The following is a 16449-nucleotide window of genomic DNA, read 5'->3' as shown; positions in this document are numbered from 1 at the left end:
CTGCTGGGCACAAAAGAAGTCATTAATAGAAGCTGTAAAGAGAACCATTGTTGCAATGCGTTCCTCTTTGCTGAGACAGAAAGGGGGGGGGGAAAAAAAAAAGTCAGATAATTTTGTAATGAGTCTCGACTCTTTGAAAAAGCCCTGCCTAAGTTTGGTAACTACATGAAAAGACTTCCAGTGTTAATTTTCTCTCGTTTCATCTCCCTCGGTCTCAGGGATTCGCTTTATTTGTCACAAAAAACCCCACATCACACCAAAGCAGTCAGATTCTACCATTTATTACACATATTACATTCTTAAATAAAAACGCTCCACTGAACAGTTCTTGCATAGATATCTTACAATACCAATTTAAAAAAGAATTATGAAACAGACCAGTAACAAAAATAAATTTCATCTTCTTCCTTAATAAAGAACATTACCATACTAACATCATATCATACAAATAATATTTTAAACACTTTGTACAGCAAATAAAAAGGAGAAAAACAAAAACGAACTGGAAAAAAAAAATCCAGAAGGAACCGATTAGAAAAAACAAACAAACAAATAAACAAAAAAATATATAACGGAGAGGAAGTGAGCACGAAGGTAGCAGGAAGTGAAGGGTTGATGAGTAGAGTAGGTGCGGTGTGGACGAGTGAGGATAACGGTTACGATGATGAACAGGGTGGCGGGGGAGTGGGGTGGGTCCTGTTATAGCGTGAAACGTGCTGTACAAGCGGTGCGAGTCTTGTCGTGCCACTGTGGATGTGGATGAGTGATGGCATATACTGTACTCTCTTTTGTTCTGACACAACCTGCGCTAAGCTGTCGTGGCCGGCCATGGCAGAGGAAGCGGCTGAAAAAAAGAAAAGCACCTGTTCAAGGAACTGCGTTTCAGTTGAGGTCTACTGTTGATGGGTGGCTCGCTCCCTGGTTATTGACTGCCTGTGACGTTCAGACTTTGCTGTTGGAAACACACAAGCAAGGGTAGAAATCTAGGTGGTCTGAATACAGCAGATCGAGGACCGGGGATGTGATCTGGGAGCAGCTAGCGGCTGTCCTGCAGATGCAGGGTGGGACAAACGAGAGGGGACAGAATGAGTGAGGGGAAGAGATATATATGTGTGTCTATATATAGATATATTTATAGCAAGAGGAAAAGGAAAGTACTGGTGAATCCGGTATATACTGACACAGAGTTTAGACAAGCACAGCAGAGTCCAAGATGCACTAAACATCACAAGACATGAGCAGAATAAATTCATCCCCAAGTATCAAACTGGATCTGGTCTGATGACACGTACAGTACTGACTCTTTTAACATGATCCAACCTGACACCAAGTAGACGAAGGGACTCAAATGCCACATTCAGCATGATTTGTACTATTCGTTCAGGTCACGGCTCATGTGCTCCTGTGACAGGTGCATCTTGAAATCTCACGACATGTTATGTGGACAATCGACAGTGGTGCGAAGAACAGACTATGCTAGGAGTACATATGAAGTGCGTGTGTTTTTGTATCGAAATGCTTATGTTTTCAACTAAAGACTGGTACACCTACAATCTGGAAGAGGTGCTAGAGTCAAGCGGAACCATTTGCCTGTTCAGAAAATCCCTCGGCTTCAGTGTTCCAAGAGAACACAAACACCATCGTTAAGCCTAAACATAACACAAGGTCATTTATTTCACTGGAAGGTACCTGAGCTCAGGGGTTCTCTAAGTGGCATCCGAGAAAAACGGGGGCGGGGTGTCTGTGATCATAAGTACTAATAAGTATTCTTTTATTTCATTTATTACACTGGAGGAAATCATAATTCACATTTCAATAATGAGCCTAATATTAGAATAGTCCAGAAAATAATTATTACTGTATTCTGTATTACTCAGTGGAACCTTACTCGTAATTTTCTTTTCCCCTGGCTGCAAAAAGTTTGAAAACTCCTGCCTTAGATGAACAGATAATTAAACTATACCAAATATCCTAGAAACAAAATCTGAGTGGATTTTTAGTCCAAATAATCAGGCTTCCAAATAATAAGAACAATTATTCTATCCACATCCACTGGATATGAGCAATCACACGCTCTGATTGGCTACTCTATTACTAGGCTATCAGCTTATATACCGTGAGTAGAGAAAAACAAAATGGTGGCGCGCATCAAATCAGGTATATCAAGTATTTAAAAGAAATAGCTTAAAAAAAAAAAAAATTTCCCCTCTCCCCAATATCTCCTGTTCTACACTCCAGTCCAGTCGGTGGCAGTAATGCACCTTTAAGTTTGTTTGCCAACCGCCAAAAAAAAAAAGAAAACAAAATGGTGGCGCGCGTTGCTGAACCAACCGAGGATGAAATAAAAACTAATTGAAAACAAAATCGCAAAAACACACAAAAAAGGGCAACAAAATATGGAATAAAAGTATTTGATGGCAAGAGCGTCTCTTTTTTTCATGAATTATTATTATTATTATTATTATTAAAGCATTTTTCACAAATTGTTACTGTCATTTCGCTGGTTTGTTTACATTCTAAGCAGAAAATGTTTTTGTTGGACGTTTTGTATATTTAAAAAAAAAAAAAAGTTATTTATCGCATTTTTTGGGGGGGGGGGGGGGGGGTGTGTCAAAATTGCTCCGTTCCAAAAAATCCAGTGAACGTGGATAGAAAAAAAAAAACAAACCAATTATTCCACTCAATCTCGTCGTACACGGCTTATAGTCAACTTTGTATTACGCATCTCATCGGCTATCAGCTCATGTACGACTCGATTTTGTGGAATAATTGTTACATATTTAAGCAATCCACCCCTTCCAGATTTTTTGCTCCATTCCATCAGTTCGGGATTCTATCTTCACAGGCATTTCTGACGTTCCTGAAGACTCCTTTGACCTTAGAAATCCTTAAGAAACAGTAAACTCCACTGTATAATATGTAAAGTTGACTAAAACCGATGCGACTATCTCGCTGTTACTGCACTGCTACTTGGAGAGAAAAAAAGAAAGAGAAAAATCACTAAATGACTATCTTACAAGCACACATATCCAAGACCATGACAATGGCCACACACTGATGCTCAGGAAAGAAAGGAAAAAAAAAAAAAAAGTTGAATGTGGTTCAGCTGATTTAGGGTGGCGGTCAGAGGACAGCATCTGATAAGTGATAATAATGAGGGTAAAAACAATAAAAAGCCTCGTTCTCTCTCCCTTTTTTTTTTTTTGTTTAAAACACTCAGCAGTTTGCTTGCAGATGCATAAATCTTTGGGCAAAGTGTGCATTTGATGATGTTCCTGCTGTAGTTGATTGTGCATTGATCACTGCTGACGTTCTGGAGTGCGGAGAGACGGAAGGGGGCGGGGTCAAAACTCAACGAGCGCAGGCGATGTCTCAAGCATGCTGATTGCTATTTTAATGGACGGGCCTTTATTTATTTTCATAATCATTTGGTAGGTTCTGGAACTTTATAATATTTCTACGCAAAAAAATAATTCTTCACTTGTCGTCTTGCATTTACAATGGAAATTTACAGGTTGGAATATGGAAATGACTAAAATGTTTTTTTTTTTTTGTATTTTTTATTATTTTTTTCGTCAGGCTCCTTGGATAAAAAGAACTGTACCATGTTGTCGTCATGTGATGCTCATAACGCAACGTAGGAAACCTCAGTCTGAGTCACGTGAGCATCTTAAAAACGCAGGATGAAATTCATGCTGGTTTCTAGGACTACACTGAAATGAAGGTTGGTCATATCTTTTCGATGCGTTTCAGAATGTTCCGAACTTGATCTCGTTGTTTTCTGGCTGATGCAACCAACGCAGAGCGCAGCAGAAACCTTGACCTACGACTAGCGTTCCTCACAACGCTAACACGACTCTATATCAAGGTTCGTCATGGAAGGAATGTGTCCTGCTTTGCGTGCATCGCGCTATAGATGGCGTGTCTAGAAAAAGCGACACAAATGCCCCAAACTGATTGTACACCAAGTCAAATAGTTTTGATCCACCACTGATTCTGGCATCTGCTGCATCTCAACCCATGAAGTCAAACCAAGAACTTTGAGTATAAAACAAAAACCTTGAGCAGGAAAGAAAGGAAAAAAAAAATCAAGTAGAATACAGGACTGAGCAGACTGTTATGTCCTTGTGTTTGAATAATAGTGTGTGCGTGTGTGTATATTTCACGTGAAGAAGGAGCAGGCCTTGTTTTGAGAGCAGTATTAAGCAGATGTGCGCCATTTTTTTTGGTATCAGTCTGGTGGTGATGTTCCCCCGAAAGCTGATGACCTTAACGTTACAACTCAATGTTACAATAATGGCTTTGATTCTCCTCCTCCAACCTCATCAACTAAAGCAAGGAGAGGGTTCAGCGAGTCAACATCCTGCTCGACCTTGCAAACAATGTTTATAACCTCATTCTCTATTATTTCGAAGCTGACTGTAATGCTAGAGTTCATCCTAGGCCGAGTTCAGCATAATAGCTAGAACATGTGAATGAGCTCTCATCATCATCATCATCCCTCAAAGCTCTACTTCAGGCTGAAAGAAATCCTACTCCAAAACGACAATGGATTAAAAAAAAAAATCCTACTTTGAAGATATTGGAATAGAACCAAATTTAAAAAAAAAAAAGAGGAAAAAAAAAAATCCAGGAAGCAATCTGTGTGTGTGTTTGAGAGAGGCTGCCATGCAGTGTTTTGTTTCTAATTCATTCATTAACATGATAATTATTTTCCCTTGATTATTTTCAGCTTTATCTCTGAAAAAGAGCCACAAGCTAAAAAAAAAACCAAAACCAAAAACCCCCCCCAAAAAACAAACAAAAAAAAAATCAGTGTGTTTCTGTTGCGCGCGCGTGTCTATGTGAGAGATTAATTTTTTTCAGTTTTTTTCCTCAGTTTTTTTTTTCGTCTGTATGAAAAAAAAAAAGCACAGAGAACGTTGAAAAAAGTCAGTGCAGACAATGGATACGAAACAGGCAGGCAAAGTTCGTCTGGCGCGATGCCACTGGGTTCCTTTTCATGTTTTTTTTTTTTTTTTGGATCCTGATGCCAGCAGGCGTCTCTAGTCTTAGAGTCACATGACCTGCCTGCTTTCCTCCATCCTGTCCACGAGCTGCATCCGGAGAGGAGACGGGCCTCCCATAAGCCCCTTCTCCTCTAAAACGGGATCCAGTCTGAGCATGAAACCAGCGAACGTTTCCAGTGTTAACGAGCATCGCACGAGTGTCCGTGCTGACGCCAGGTTTGCGCGACAGTCTGCATCAAATCAGAACGGAGTGAAATGAAAACCACAGGGCCTCGCTTTGCGAGTGAGTGAGTGAGTGAGTGAGCGAGCGAGCGAGCGAGCAGCCCAAGTCCTTTAGGGGTTTGTATATTCTTCCTTCCTTGCATTCTTCACACTTCTTGCTGTCAGTGTTACGACAGTCACCACTGAACTGAACCTTTCACATATTCAACAATCCCCCCAATCCCTGTGCCTGTATGTGCACATTCACGCTCATGTAGGCAAAAAGTTTTTTTTTTTTGTAATTTTTTTTTTTAAGTTTTAAGACATCAGTTCTTTAGTTATGTAACACTGTCTTTTAAAAAAAAAAAAAAGGCAAGAAAGTGTCGCTGCGCATTGTTTCAGATGCCTGCAAGGTGAGAGGCGTGAAGAGAGGAGCACGCTCTGAAGCGAAGAGCAGAGGTGGTCAGCGCACGGGCTCCTTCCAGGGACTTCTTGCTTTTGGCCACTAGCTCTCCCTTGGTCACTGTCCAGAATGTTTGGCAACGTCATCCTCCAAAGTGGCAGCTTGCTGTACATGGCGTGAACCGCAGTTCGGTTTTTATCATGAGTCCTTGGTGCAAACGGAAGAAGGAAGTATTTCTCTCCCCCCCCCCAGAAGGTGTTGTCTGTATAACTGAGAGCACATTAGATAGTACATTAGAGATTAAGTGTTGTTTTCTGATTAAATGTAATGTGTTTGTGAGCAATGCAGTGTCCACAGGTCTCCTGTCTTATGACTTACTGTACAAAGAAGAGCAATAGTGCAGAAAAAACAGCTATTGTTTGGCAGTGTCTGATTCCCAAGCTAGTCGCTTGAGCTAAGGAACTGATTTAAAAAAAAAAAAGAAGAGAAAAATGGCATGATTATATATATATTTATATATATTTGAAAACTGTCAAGAAGTGAAGAATCCAGCAAGCTCTGCTCTCATGTTCTCGTTGCCTTGTTTCTTCTTTGTAGCCTCAATTTCCTTCAGGCTTGGATGTTGAGGTCTCCACAGGAGTCTTCATCTCTGGACGGGGAACACCACTTCTTCGACTTTTTTTTTTCTCCCCCTCTCCGCCTTACCTCTCTCTCTCTCTCTCTCTCTCTCTCTCCCCTTCACCCTCCTCAGATGTGCCTCTTCATGTGCAGAGCCAAATGGTCAGACCTGGAGAAACACCTGCAGAAAGAGGAGAGCGTGCAAATGTTAGCTAATCATGAGGGCTAGCATAACAGCGTTTGATGAATCGGGCTGGGGTCTTACAGTGATGGGGGACCATATGACAGCCAGCCCAGGCTTTGCAGATGGAGTCGTTCGGAGCAGAAAGAAAACAACATTTGGCTTTCGGGGGGGGGGAGGAAGAATATTTAAGCGCTAGATTCTTCTCCCCAAGTTAATGACAGATCGTCTCAAGTCGAAAGCCTGCCAGCTTACTGATGCATGCTGCGACTCGGCTGTTCTTTGTTAAAGAAACTCAATAACATATATTTTGAGGAGAATGTAGGAGAAAATTGAGACTAGCTGGAGCTTTTTTCTCCTTTTTTTGAGGGGGAAGGAGGTTATTTCAACACTGGTGGTGAAACTACTCTCGAAAATCACATTAGTTATATAGCGCTTGAATCATGATGGTTAGTTTTGGACCGAGCCGTAGGCTCCCCCCCCCGTCATACTTGATTAAGCTTGCTGGTAATAACCATTTCAGAGGAAGAAGATCTGCAGGGGAGATACCATCGCTATTTTACATACGTTAAACGACAAGGATTACCATATAACATTCGTATACAATGATGAATCGCAATCGGTAAATGTGTGGGGGATTGAAATGAAGAATTTAAATTTTAATTCGCCGTTGGCTGTATGCATTATTAATTAGTAGTGAGCCGCAGCATGCTTCTCCAGAACGGGCAGAGGGAAGGGTGGCGGGGGAAAGACGTACAGGTGGACAATTACGATCAGCTTAAAGAAATAGTTCACTGAAAAGATGCTAAGGGTGCTTAAAAAAAAAAAAAAAAAAAAAAAAGAGGAGGAACTGGAGTCGCTGTAATAGTAGTAGTACAACTGGCATTATGCAAATGAGAGGATGTTAACTGGTCCCTGTGAGCTTTTGGATATAGTTAGCAATGCTAGCATTTTTGGTTGAAGTGATTTAGCCGTCTATAACACGCACATCATTACCGTCTGTCTAATAGCAGCTCTTCTGAATAACAACAAACCTTGTGCTTTCTTTCCATAGCGTGCATTAATGCCTCTGCTATGAGAAATCAAAAGGTTGACCGAGCAGAGGTGTGTGTACGAGTGTGTGTGTGTGTGGTTTTTTTTTTTGCTGGACAGATGGCCCTGTGACACTGGCTGCCATACCAGCTGGCACACCCATAACCCCCCTCTCCTCACCCTCACTCAGCCCCACTCCACACCCAACAGGAGGGCTGGACTTGATTAGGCAGGATTAATGATGAGCCGTGTGTGTGTGTGTGTGTGTGTGTGTGTGTGTGTGTGAGAGAGAGAGACACACACACAGTAACTGTGTGTACGCGTGTTAGCTGACTGTATTAGCTGTTAAACTTTCCACGGCTGCTCTCCACTGTCCATTGTGATGGTAATGTGGGATCATCTTGACACACGCACGGATGAAGTCCCTCAAGGAGGCAGAACAGAATGGCTCATGGAGAGGACAGAGAGAAGCAGCTGTTTGCCTGCACTTCGCTTTTCACACATTAAAGCACGTGAGAGGCTATTCTATTTAAGATAAATTAACTTCTAACTTAACCCACTGGGGTACGACTGGAAGAGCTGATATTAGGACCGCCTCAATACCCATTTTTCAGCCGGAGCGCAAGGACGACTGCACGCTTTTTCACAACACGTCAAGATCAATAACAATCCCGAAAGAAATGACTAACCTACTTCGGGAATGTCACGGATCGTTTTATTTATCGGTTTAGATTTCCCCAGTTTAAAATGGTGGCCATGAAACGCGCACATGTCCATATTCAGGCTATTATGCTTGTTCTTTGTAAGTGCATTAGTTCCCCTGGATCGTGTCAGGCTGCAGTGGAGAGCGAGCGGCCTTTGTTCCACTTTGGCAAAGCGCTTCTGTACAGCTAGTAGTACATTTCATTGTTTTTACTGCATCAGAATCCTTCGCTGCCAATCATACTGGCTGATCATCAAGAACAATATACTGGAACTGTTATTTCTTTGAAGGTAGTAGGAAGGGGTTGGAGTTGCTCCTCTTGATCTTCTCGTACAGCCCACTTAGCAGGCTGCTTTGCTTCGATTGCCATCATTAATCTTATTATAGCCAGATCAGACGCTCGCTGGTTGTGCTGTTAAAACTGCATGCAGGCGCTCATCTAAGGCCCTGTCCACACAGCAACGGATTCAGGTGAATCCGATACAATTGTTTATCGTTTAGGCCTGGCGTCCACACGGCACCGGCGTTTTGGGTGTCCCAAAACGCAATCTTTTGAGAACGGGTTCCAGAGTGGAAAGATCTGGCAATGTTGCCGTTGCGAAGTCGTCTGGATGAGTAGAACGGATTTGTTTACGATGACGTCACAACCACATGACTGTGAGTGCTTCACGCCGGGTAGAAGTGTAACAAACTCGATGCGAGTTGTCAACAAATCCTAGAACTTGGTTCATGAAACGCGCTTACAAAATATTTTCACTGTGAATATTTATTGGTGTAATGGTGCAAAGTGAGTGAGAGAGAGAGAAAATATCCCTTAGGGCAGAGTCAATCCCGCCAGCAAAAATAGGGAAGAAAAGGAGCAATCTCACCTCTTCAGATGTTAGTTTAAGTCCTACAATACATTCCTCAAAAAGGGCGTAGAAGAACAAATTAATCCATCAACGTGTAGCATTCAATTTATTCCGGACCATTAAAGACGCCGCCTTCCGCGTAGAATCATACGTCATCCTCGCCGCCATATTGGATGGGTCAAAGCGGAGAATAAAGATGCCTCATTCATGTGCTGCGTTTAACTGTACCAACAGGTTTACCGTCCAAACGAGATCACATGGGATTACCTTTCACAGGTGAGACTGGAAAATACTTTTCATTGTATTTGGTCATTATAATGTAATTTTACGAACAGATTTTCCTGACTTTGTGGCTAATATGAAGTCTCGCGCATAATAGTTTATGCGCATGCGTCCTTACTTCTTCTATTGTTCTGGTGTCTCCGAAGGGACCGTCTTACAGCGCCCCTAGAGGTGTGGCATGTGTATTGCATCGTTTTCAGCAAGCGTTGCGTTGCCATATGGACCTGATATTTTACTGATCGTTGCCCATTTGGACGCGATATTTTTTTAAATAACATCTCGTTGCCGTTGTCGTGTGGATGTAGCCCAAGTTTCCAAATCAGTCATTGCTTAACTCTTGAATATTTTCTATCCTTAAAAAGCTTATAACCTCTGCTTCCCAAAGAAATGTCTCTCCTTAAGATCTGTTCAGTACTTTGGGAGTAACGGCAGGTTGAAGTTGGTACAACAGAGTACACTCTGCTTGTGGGATGTCGGGAAACTGCCGGTGCTTTTTGAGTCATGGGAAAGCGGTCAGGTCCTCTCTCTCTCTCTCTCTCTTCTGATTGGTTTCCGACTGGATTACTCTTGAATATCAATCAGATAACTTTTATAGGGATGTTCTCTCGGTCTCTCGGTTTCTGATCAAGTATTCAGCAAAATTTTCCCCTCAGCTAGTTTTGATGTTATGCTTCATGGGAGACCTTGAAGCGAGTTTTCATAGCTTTACCTACTTATTTTTTTCAAATCAAAGTGATTCATGTAAATAAATAACTATTTTAGAATATAACGAGTTGTTCTGATGAAAAAATATTGAGATCGGAGTGGTCGGAATGATATTTTAAACAAGAATGCTCCGAGAGGACAATACCCCCCGCTGGCAACTATGCCAGGACTCTGGTAAAATGTGACTGAATTGAACGAAATTGCAATATGCATATTACCGACATACTGTACAACAAAAGAATCCTGTCAAGTTTCGTGAAATTCCTCCAAAAATTGTGAAGGAGTCGATTTCAGAAGGTGAGTACCCTTCCTGGGACGGACATCACCACGACATAATCCCCCTTCGGGCCTTTCAGCCAATGGGGGATAATAAAAACCGGAAGTCAGAAACTCCAGTGTCAATTTCAATTCAGTTAACGTGAACTGTTTATTGGATGTGGATGTCACAGTTTTTTTGAGGTTCGCCTTGAAAGCTGTGAATATTATCATTCATATTCTTTAATATAAACACTAGTAAGCCTTACTTTTGAGAACTACAAAGGCCTATAGAGCACAAAGAAGGTAGTAGAAATAACGTTTTATTACTTTTTTTATTGAGTATACAGATTGAACGTTTTACCTAATTAGCATAACTAATATTAAATAAATGCTAATTTTTGATTTTACCAATTTTTATCCCCCGCGAGCCGAAAGGCCTGAAGGGGGATTATGTCATGGCAATGTCCATCCCGGGAAGGGTACTCACCTTCTGAAATCAACTCCTCTCACAATTTTTGGAGAAATTTCACGAAAATTTGACAGGATTCCTTGTTATATGTCAGTAATAGGCATATTGCAATTTCGTTCAATTCAGTCGCATTTTACCAGAGTTATGGCACAGTTGCCAGCGGGGGATATTGTGCTCTCAGAGCACTCTTGTTCAAACTTGGTATTCAGTATATAATCATCTATGTTCCTGCCAATTTCCATGTAAATATCTTTAAAAATAGAGAAGTTATTAAGAAAAAACATTTGACCTCATTGGTTAATGAGGCCCATTCTGGACCATGTGATCCTTATACAGGATATTACAGCAGTTTTCTAAAAATTAAGCCTTTTTTTCCCAATCTTTGATTTGTAATATATGAAGAACAGATAAGCATTTTAATTCTGTAAAAAGTATGTTGCTCGGCATTCAATTCTGAATTCAACGAGAGCAGTTTGGACTGAATTTGACTTTTCACCTGATATGTTATTAATTTCACGTCCTCTGTCTTACAACATACGCTCGACCAACTGTACATCACAGAGCCTCACGTGGTATTGGAGCATTTTTTTAATTTATTTTTTACAAGTATGTGAGTATGGTAATGGATGGACCAATACCCAATAGCAGGATCTACTGGTGCATCCATAAATAGATTTTTCTGCTTGTTGTTACAAAGTTCTCTTAAAGTAAACCACCATCTCCATGTGAGTCATGGTGGTCAAAATGAACAAACTCTGCACTTCCTTTTATTATGGCTGTGAACATGAGCACTAGCAAATGTACCGAGTAGTATCCTCTCCAACCGGATTAGACACCTCTGCAGCGAGGTTCTGCATGGGTTAATATTAAGTCCAATTCAAAGAAACACGAACCGGAGAGCCCAATTTAAAAAGCTCCCCGGGGTTGACCGAAGTGAACTCTGTCTTAACTTCCATTCCCAGCTGTTGTCAAAAGCTTGGCATCAGAGACCATCAGTGAGCGTACTGTGCTGCGTTCTACATCCATGTGCCAAGTCTTGCTTTTCCCTACAGTCAACACTAGTGAATTCTGTACCAAAAGCCCTTCCTAGTTCATCTTCAAAACCTAGCGCAATTAGGAGTGTTGGGACAGCGTTCGGAGACTACTCTATCGTCGAGGTTTGTTGATGGAGCAGGCGAGTAGATCTGGATGGATGTCTTCTGAACGCATGAGACGCGACCCATGTGATGGTGGTAAGCTGGCAGCAGGCTGGGGAGCCGTGTATAATTGTTCTTCCACCTGGAGCAGGCTCGGGTGTGCACGTGCAGCCATGTCGTGTAATTTGCACCAGGCGGCCGGCCCGAATGACAGCATCCTACTATTGTCGACTGACAGGCCATCACTCAAAGCTACCCCTGTGTGCATGGAACTCTTGCTTGTGCTCCTCTTTTTTTTTTTTCCCTTTTGGAAACACACACTTCCTTTGTCACTCGCACACGCATCCACACACGCTCAATCAGTCCTCCCCAAACCCATCACTGTCACATCACACAGAGACAAAGAGAGCTTTGATTTCTGACAGGACTGTGGGATGTAATGACAACGTTTGATGTACTGTGTTAGCGTGTGTGCGTCTGAATGAACTATTTGTGTGTAGGTGCTCGTCTCTCGCATGATTATGCTCTGAAAAGCATACTTTTTTTTGGGGGGGGGGTATTTAAAAAAAAAAAAAAAAAAGAAAGTTTGGACTGACAAGGCAGATTTAAAAGCTTGGATTTAAATGCTGCCCTTTTCCCCCCTTCACAAGTCGTATATAACCATGTAGTCGAGCATGGTCTGGTCCATCTTCCGAAAACCATGCCAAGTTCCTTTTATTGCTGTTATATAACTCGAGTATTTGAAACACACCCCCTTATTTTTCCCCCTCTCTATTCTCTTGAGTCAATCCACACTGTACCAGTGGGGAGAAGGAAGGGGGCAGATGGGAAGAGACAGACAGAGAGAGAGAGAGAGAGAGAGAGAGAGAGAGACACAGAGAGAGAGAGAGAGAGAGAGAGAGAGAGAGAGAGAGAGAGCGCAGCAGTAATTTTGTAACGAGTATCACAGGACTGGACTGTGAATGAACTACTCATGAGGGAACGGGAGTCTTAAACTAACTGCCAAACGATCTATCCCAGCACACAACAAATGCTGCTGTGCTTCAGAGAGAATTTCAGGGTATGGTGGGGTAGGGGGGTGGAGAGAGAGAGAGAGAGAGAGAGAGAGAGAGAGAGAGAGAGAGAGAGAGAGAGAGAGCGCGCGCAACACTTCAGAGCAAGACAGTTTAGTGTTGCCGATTCCCAGCTGAAAGGAATTTTATTTGTGTGCACGAGGGGATTGCGAGAAAGCAACTTTGATAGACAGAGTGAGACAGGTTCAAGTGCCTGCTGCTCAGATGCAGAGAGACGGTTTGGGAGAGAGCCTTCTAATCACACGGTCTCGAAGAAGGAAGCCGAGTACGTCTATGATAGCGTGTGTCTTACCTGTCGCAGTGGTTACACTTGAAGGGCTTGGCGCCGGTGTGCTTGCGGTAGTGCCTAGTCAGCTCGTCGCTGCGGGCAAAGCGCCAGTCACAGCCTTCCCAGGAGCATTTGTACGGCTTCTCACCTGCACACACGTGACACGCTCCACTTTAGCAAGCATTTTGCACTCACACACACACAGGTGCCTATGCAGGACAGATCCACTGCATTAAACCGGAGATAAAAATGATTTGTTATATTAAACAGTGACTGCTCTCCTCCTTCATTCTCTGCGCGCCAACTATTCACATTTTCTTATTGCTGCCCAAATGTCTGGAACACTCAATGAGCCAAATCAAAGGCAAGTTCCCCCTTTTTTTTTTTTTCCCCTAAAACTCCATGGTAAAAAAAAAAAATAAATAAATAAAGAGAGCGATAAGACTGTGCAAATTAACTCATTCACTGTGACAACATTAATTTATAATCCAGAGTCACGTTTCCAAAACATGAAACCACTTCCATTAACTGTTCTCCACCCCCCGATGAGAGATCTGAATTTCAGATGAAGTTAAGCAGATGGGGGAGGCGATCCCCATTGTTCAACATGCTGTAGTTTTTTTTTTTTTTTAATATATCAGGCTTAAAGTGATGGGTGGGGTGTCTGCCGTGGTCACGCTTCTACCCCAGCCTCGAGCTAGTGTTTGGGGTGAGCAGACGGGGCTCTGGCCCTCGCCCGCCTACCTCGGAGGAGGAAACGGAGGGTTGTCAGGAGTGCTGATTCAGATCCAGAGGTGGTAAGGATAATTGGGGTCTTAATGATGCTTAATGGGGAGTAATATCGTATTCGCAGTCAGCCAGCTGCCAGCTTTACTACTCTTCTTCATGTCCGCCAATCTTCCTAACTAGACTGAAGAGTTGTTTGAAGTGAAATTTAGGACTGCTCGATTACGAAGTGCAGCTTACCAGATTGCAAATGACAGTACGGTTTAAAAAAAAACGGCTGCTGTCTGTAGCACTCATGCCTAAGGATATTGGTTACTGCCATCTAATGCAGATGGAGAATGACCAAGGATCTGTCAGGAAGGAATTACTGATCAGACGACTTATTTTCTTGCCGCTGTAAAATGTAATTGAAATAAAAGCATATTCTTGTTTAATGTTCGCTTAACGGCATCCCAATATGCCGAGGCACACAAACATGGGTGTGAGCCGAGAGACAAAGGGCGAGTGTTTGTATAATCTGGGAATATCCTGGATTTGCTAGCGATGTGGAAACCGGTGATGAGGCAATACAACAAAGGATGACACAACACGATGAAACGAACGCGAACTGTATGATGTAACTCCTGTAACCGTTTCCTCTTTCCTTCCCCCATCCTTAGTTCTCTTTGAGGATTACAGGCAACAAATGGAGAAGACCATATCTGAAATTATTTCCACTAAACTTCCTTGGCGCCTCGTACAATGCCGAACAGACTGCAGTGTCTCTCCCTGGTTAGTTTGACCGAGACGCATCGTGGTCCAAATGCTTGTGCCTTTCTCTTTTATTGGATTTGCCTGTCCTTGAGATCTCCTGGTTTATAAAATCAGCGGTGAATAATATCCCCAACGTGTACTCTCGTATCTACACAGACGGACGGAACCAGAGAGGAGCCCCCCCCCTTACGCTGAGATTTGCAAAGTGGTGGGGCCGCAGGTGCAAGACACCAAACATTTCACACTGCACTCTGGGTAATTGGCCAGAGACCCCTACCCCCATCCATCCCCACACACAAACATGCACCATCTCCCTCCTTCTGTCACAGCCCCCCCCCCTTCCCTCTCTGTCAGACAGCAGCAAGGCAGGCTTGGACCTGCAACCACGGCAACCACAACACCAGCCAATTATAACTTGGGAAGGCACAGATGCATGATGGAGTCGCTTAGCAACCGGTCAGAGCGAGACCGAGAGTGTAAAGTTAGAGTGAGGGAGAGCTGTGCAGTTGCAGCATGCAATGGAGGGACATTCTGCAGCACCAGCCAATTACTGTTCGCTTTAGTTGAGTGGGATGTACAGTAGTTGCCTGGCAACCCAAACGTACAGAGCGAAGTGGGGTAGGCAGTGGGTTAAAGCTGGACCCTAGGCTGGAGAAGCTCTGAGCTCTGGCTGGATTGGCATACTGAAGCCTTTAACTGGTGTCCAGAGCTGCAAACAACCAGCATGTTCCTGCCTTTCTTCTGCATGTGATAGGGTTTCCTAGCAACTTCCTGTCTTCTAATCAACTACCCCCTGCTGCTCCTCCGTCAGTGGCCTGGGTACTAATGCCACAGTTAATTACATTTCTCCAGTCAACAGCTACAATGATCTCCGAGGATCAAATTTCAGCAATTACAGGGTGCGCATTTTTACTTCCATCTCCTGGAGCAGGCGTTATTGATCACAGCCCCTACCTCCATTTTGTGTTGCATTTCTGAGCCAGTGTTCATGCTGTAACCCGTATTTCCTCCATACTGGATCTTACACCATTAACCTTGTAAACACAGTTTCAAATCCAAACTTTCCATCACCGAGTAGGCTTCCCTCGAATCCTGCAGTAATCGGAATGTCCCTGTGCCAGTAATCTATCGAAATAATAACCGGAAAAAGAGGATTAAACTAATTACATCATTGAATCCAGCGTGTAATGAACACGACTGGGATTCTGACATACAGCAGTCTGTCTTTGGGCTCATTTCTTTTTCCTTTCTCCCATTGTTGCTTGTTTTTGTTCCCTGGCAGGAACACTGCCGGTGAGCTAGTATAGTGATTAGCAATGCTACCGCTTGCAGAAACCCGCTGAGTCAACAGCCGGCCTCGAGAGCAAGATTAGCCACAGCGAGGCCATCAACACAGCAGGACTTTAGGGCATGGTGGAGCGCAACTCCCTCTCAGGGTTCAGCGAGGGGGCACCAGCAGCAAAGCAGAGGTGGATGTGGCTGAATTAGCCAAGATACGAAGTTTAGCCCAGCCAGTCTATCAATCATCCTGCAATTACTGACTGTGCTGACAGGTTTTGAATAGTGTGGCTGCACTTATTTTTATTTGAGTGAACTGGGGGGACAACTACCTTATTCCACCCATGCTTGCAGAGACAGACCTCACTCCAAGCTATGTTGTAGCAGAATGTAGAGTTTTTGACTGTGCAAGCTTTTCACCATTCGACTTGCTTTTAAAACAAGAACGGAATATTTTTTAAAAGAGACTCTCGAATACAAGTCCAAATGAATCCTTTGAATAG

General features: G+C 43.0%; 1 protein-coding gene across 2 annotated transcripts in view; it reads right to left on the bottom strand.

Annotated features, from left to right (window-relative positions):
* Nucleotides 1–265: 265 nt before the first annotated feature.
* klf7b (Kruppel like factor 7b) overlaps nucleotides 266–16449 on the bottom strand; it is a 53924-nt gene continuing 37740 nt past the window's right edge. The window contains exons 3-5 of one of the 2 annotated variants that reach the window (XR_009655341.1): nucleotides 13214–13337; nucleotides 5992–6412; nucleotides 266–5883 (exon numbers count right to left, since the gene is read on the bottom strand). Coding sequence is in view for 1 of the 2 variants with exons in the window: in XM_060929335.1 (XP_060785318.1) it covers nucleotides 6361–6412; nucleotides 13214–13337 (176 nt within the window). In the remaining variant the exon portion in view is untranslated. Of the gene's footprint in view, nucleotides 6413–13213; nucleotides 13338–16449 lie in introns of both variants that reach the window. The other variant, XM_060929335.1, reaches the window with a different exon arrangement.

The sequence above is a fragment of the Neoarius graeffei genome, chromosome 9 (assembly GCF_027579695.1).
Source record: "Neoarius graeffei isolate fNeoGra1 chromosome 9, fNeoGra1.pri, whole genome shotgun sequence".
NCBI lineage: Eukaryota > Metazoa > Chordata > Actinopteri > Siluriformes > Ariidae > Neoarius > Neoarius graeffei.
Note: the sequence above shows the minus strand (reverse complement) of the source record. Positions and strands in the feature narration are given on the sequence as shown.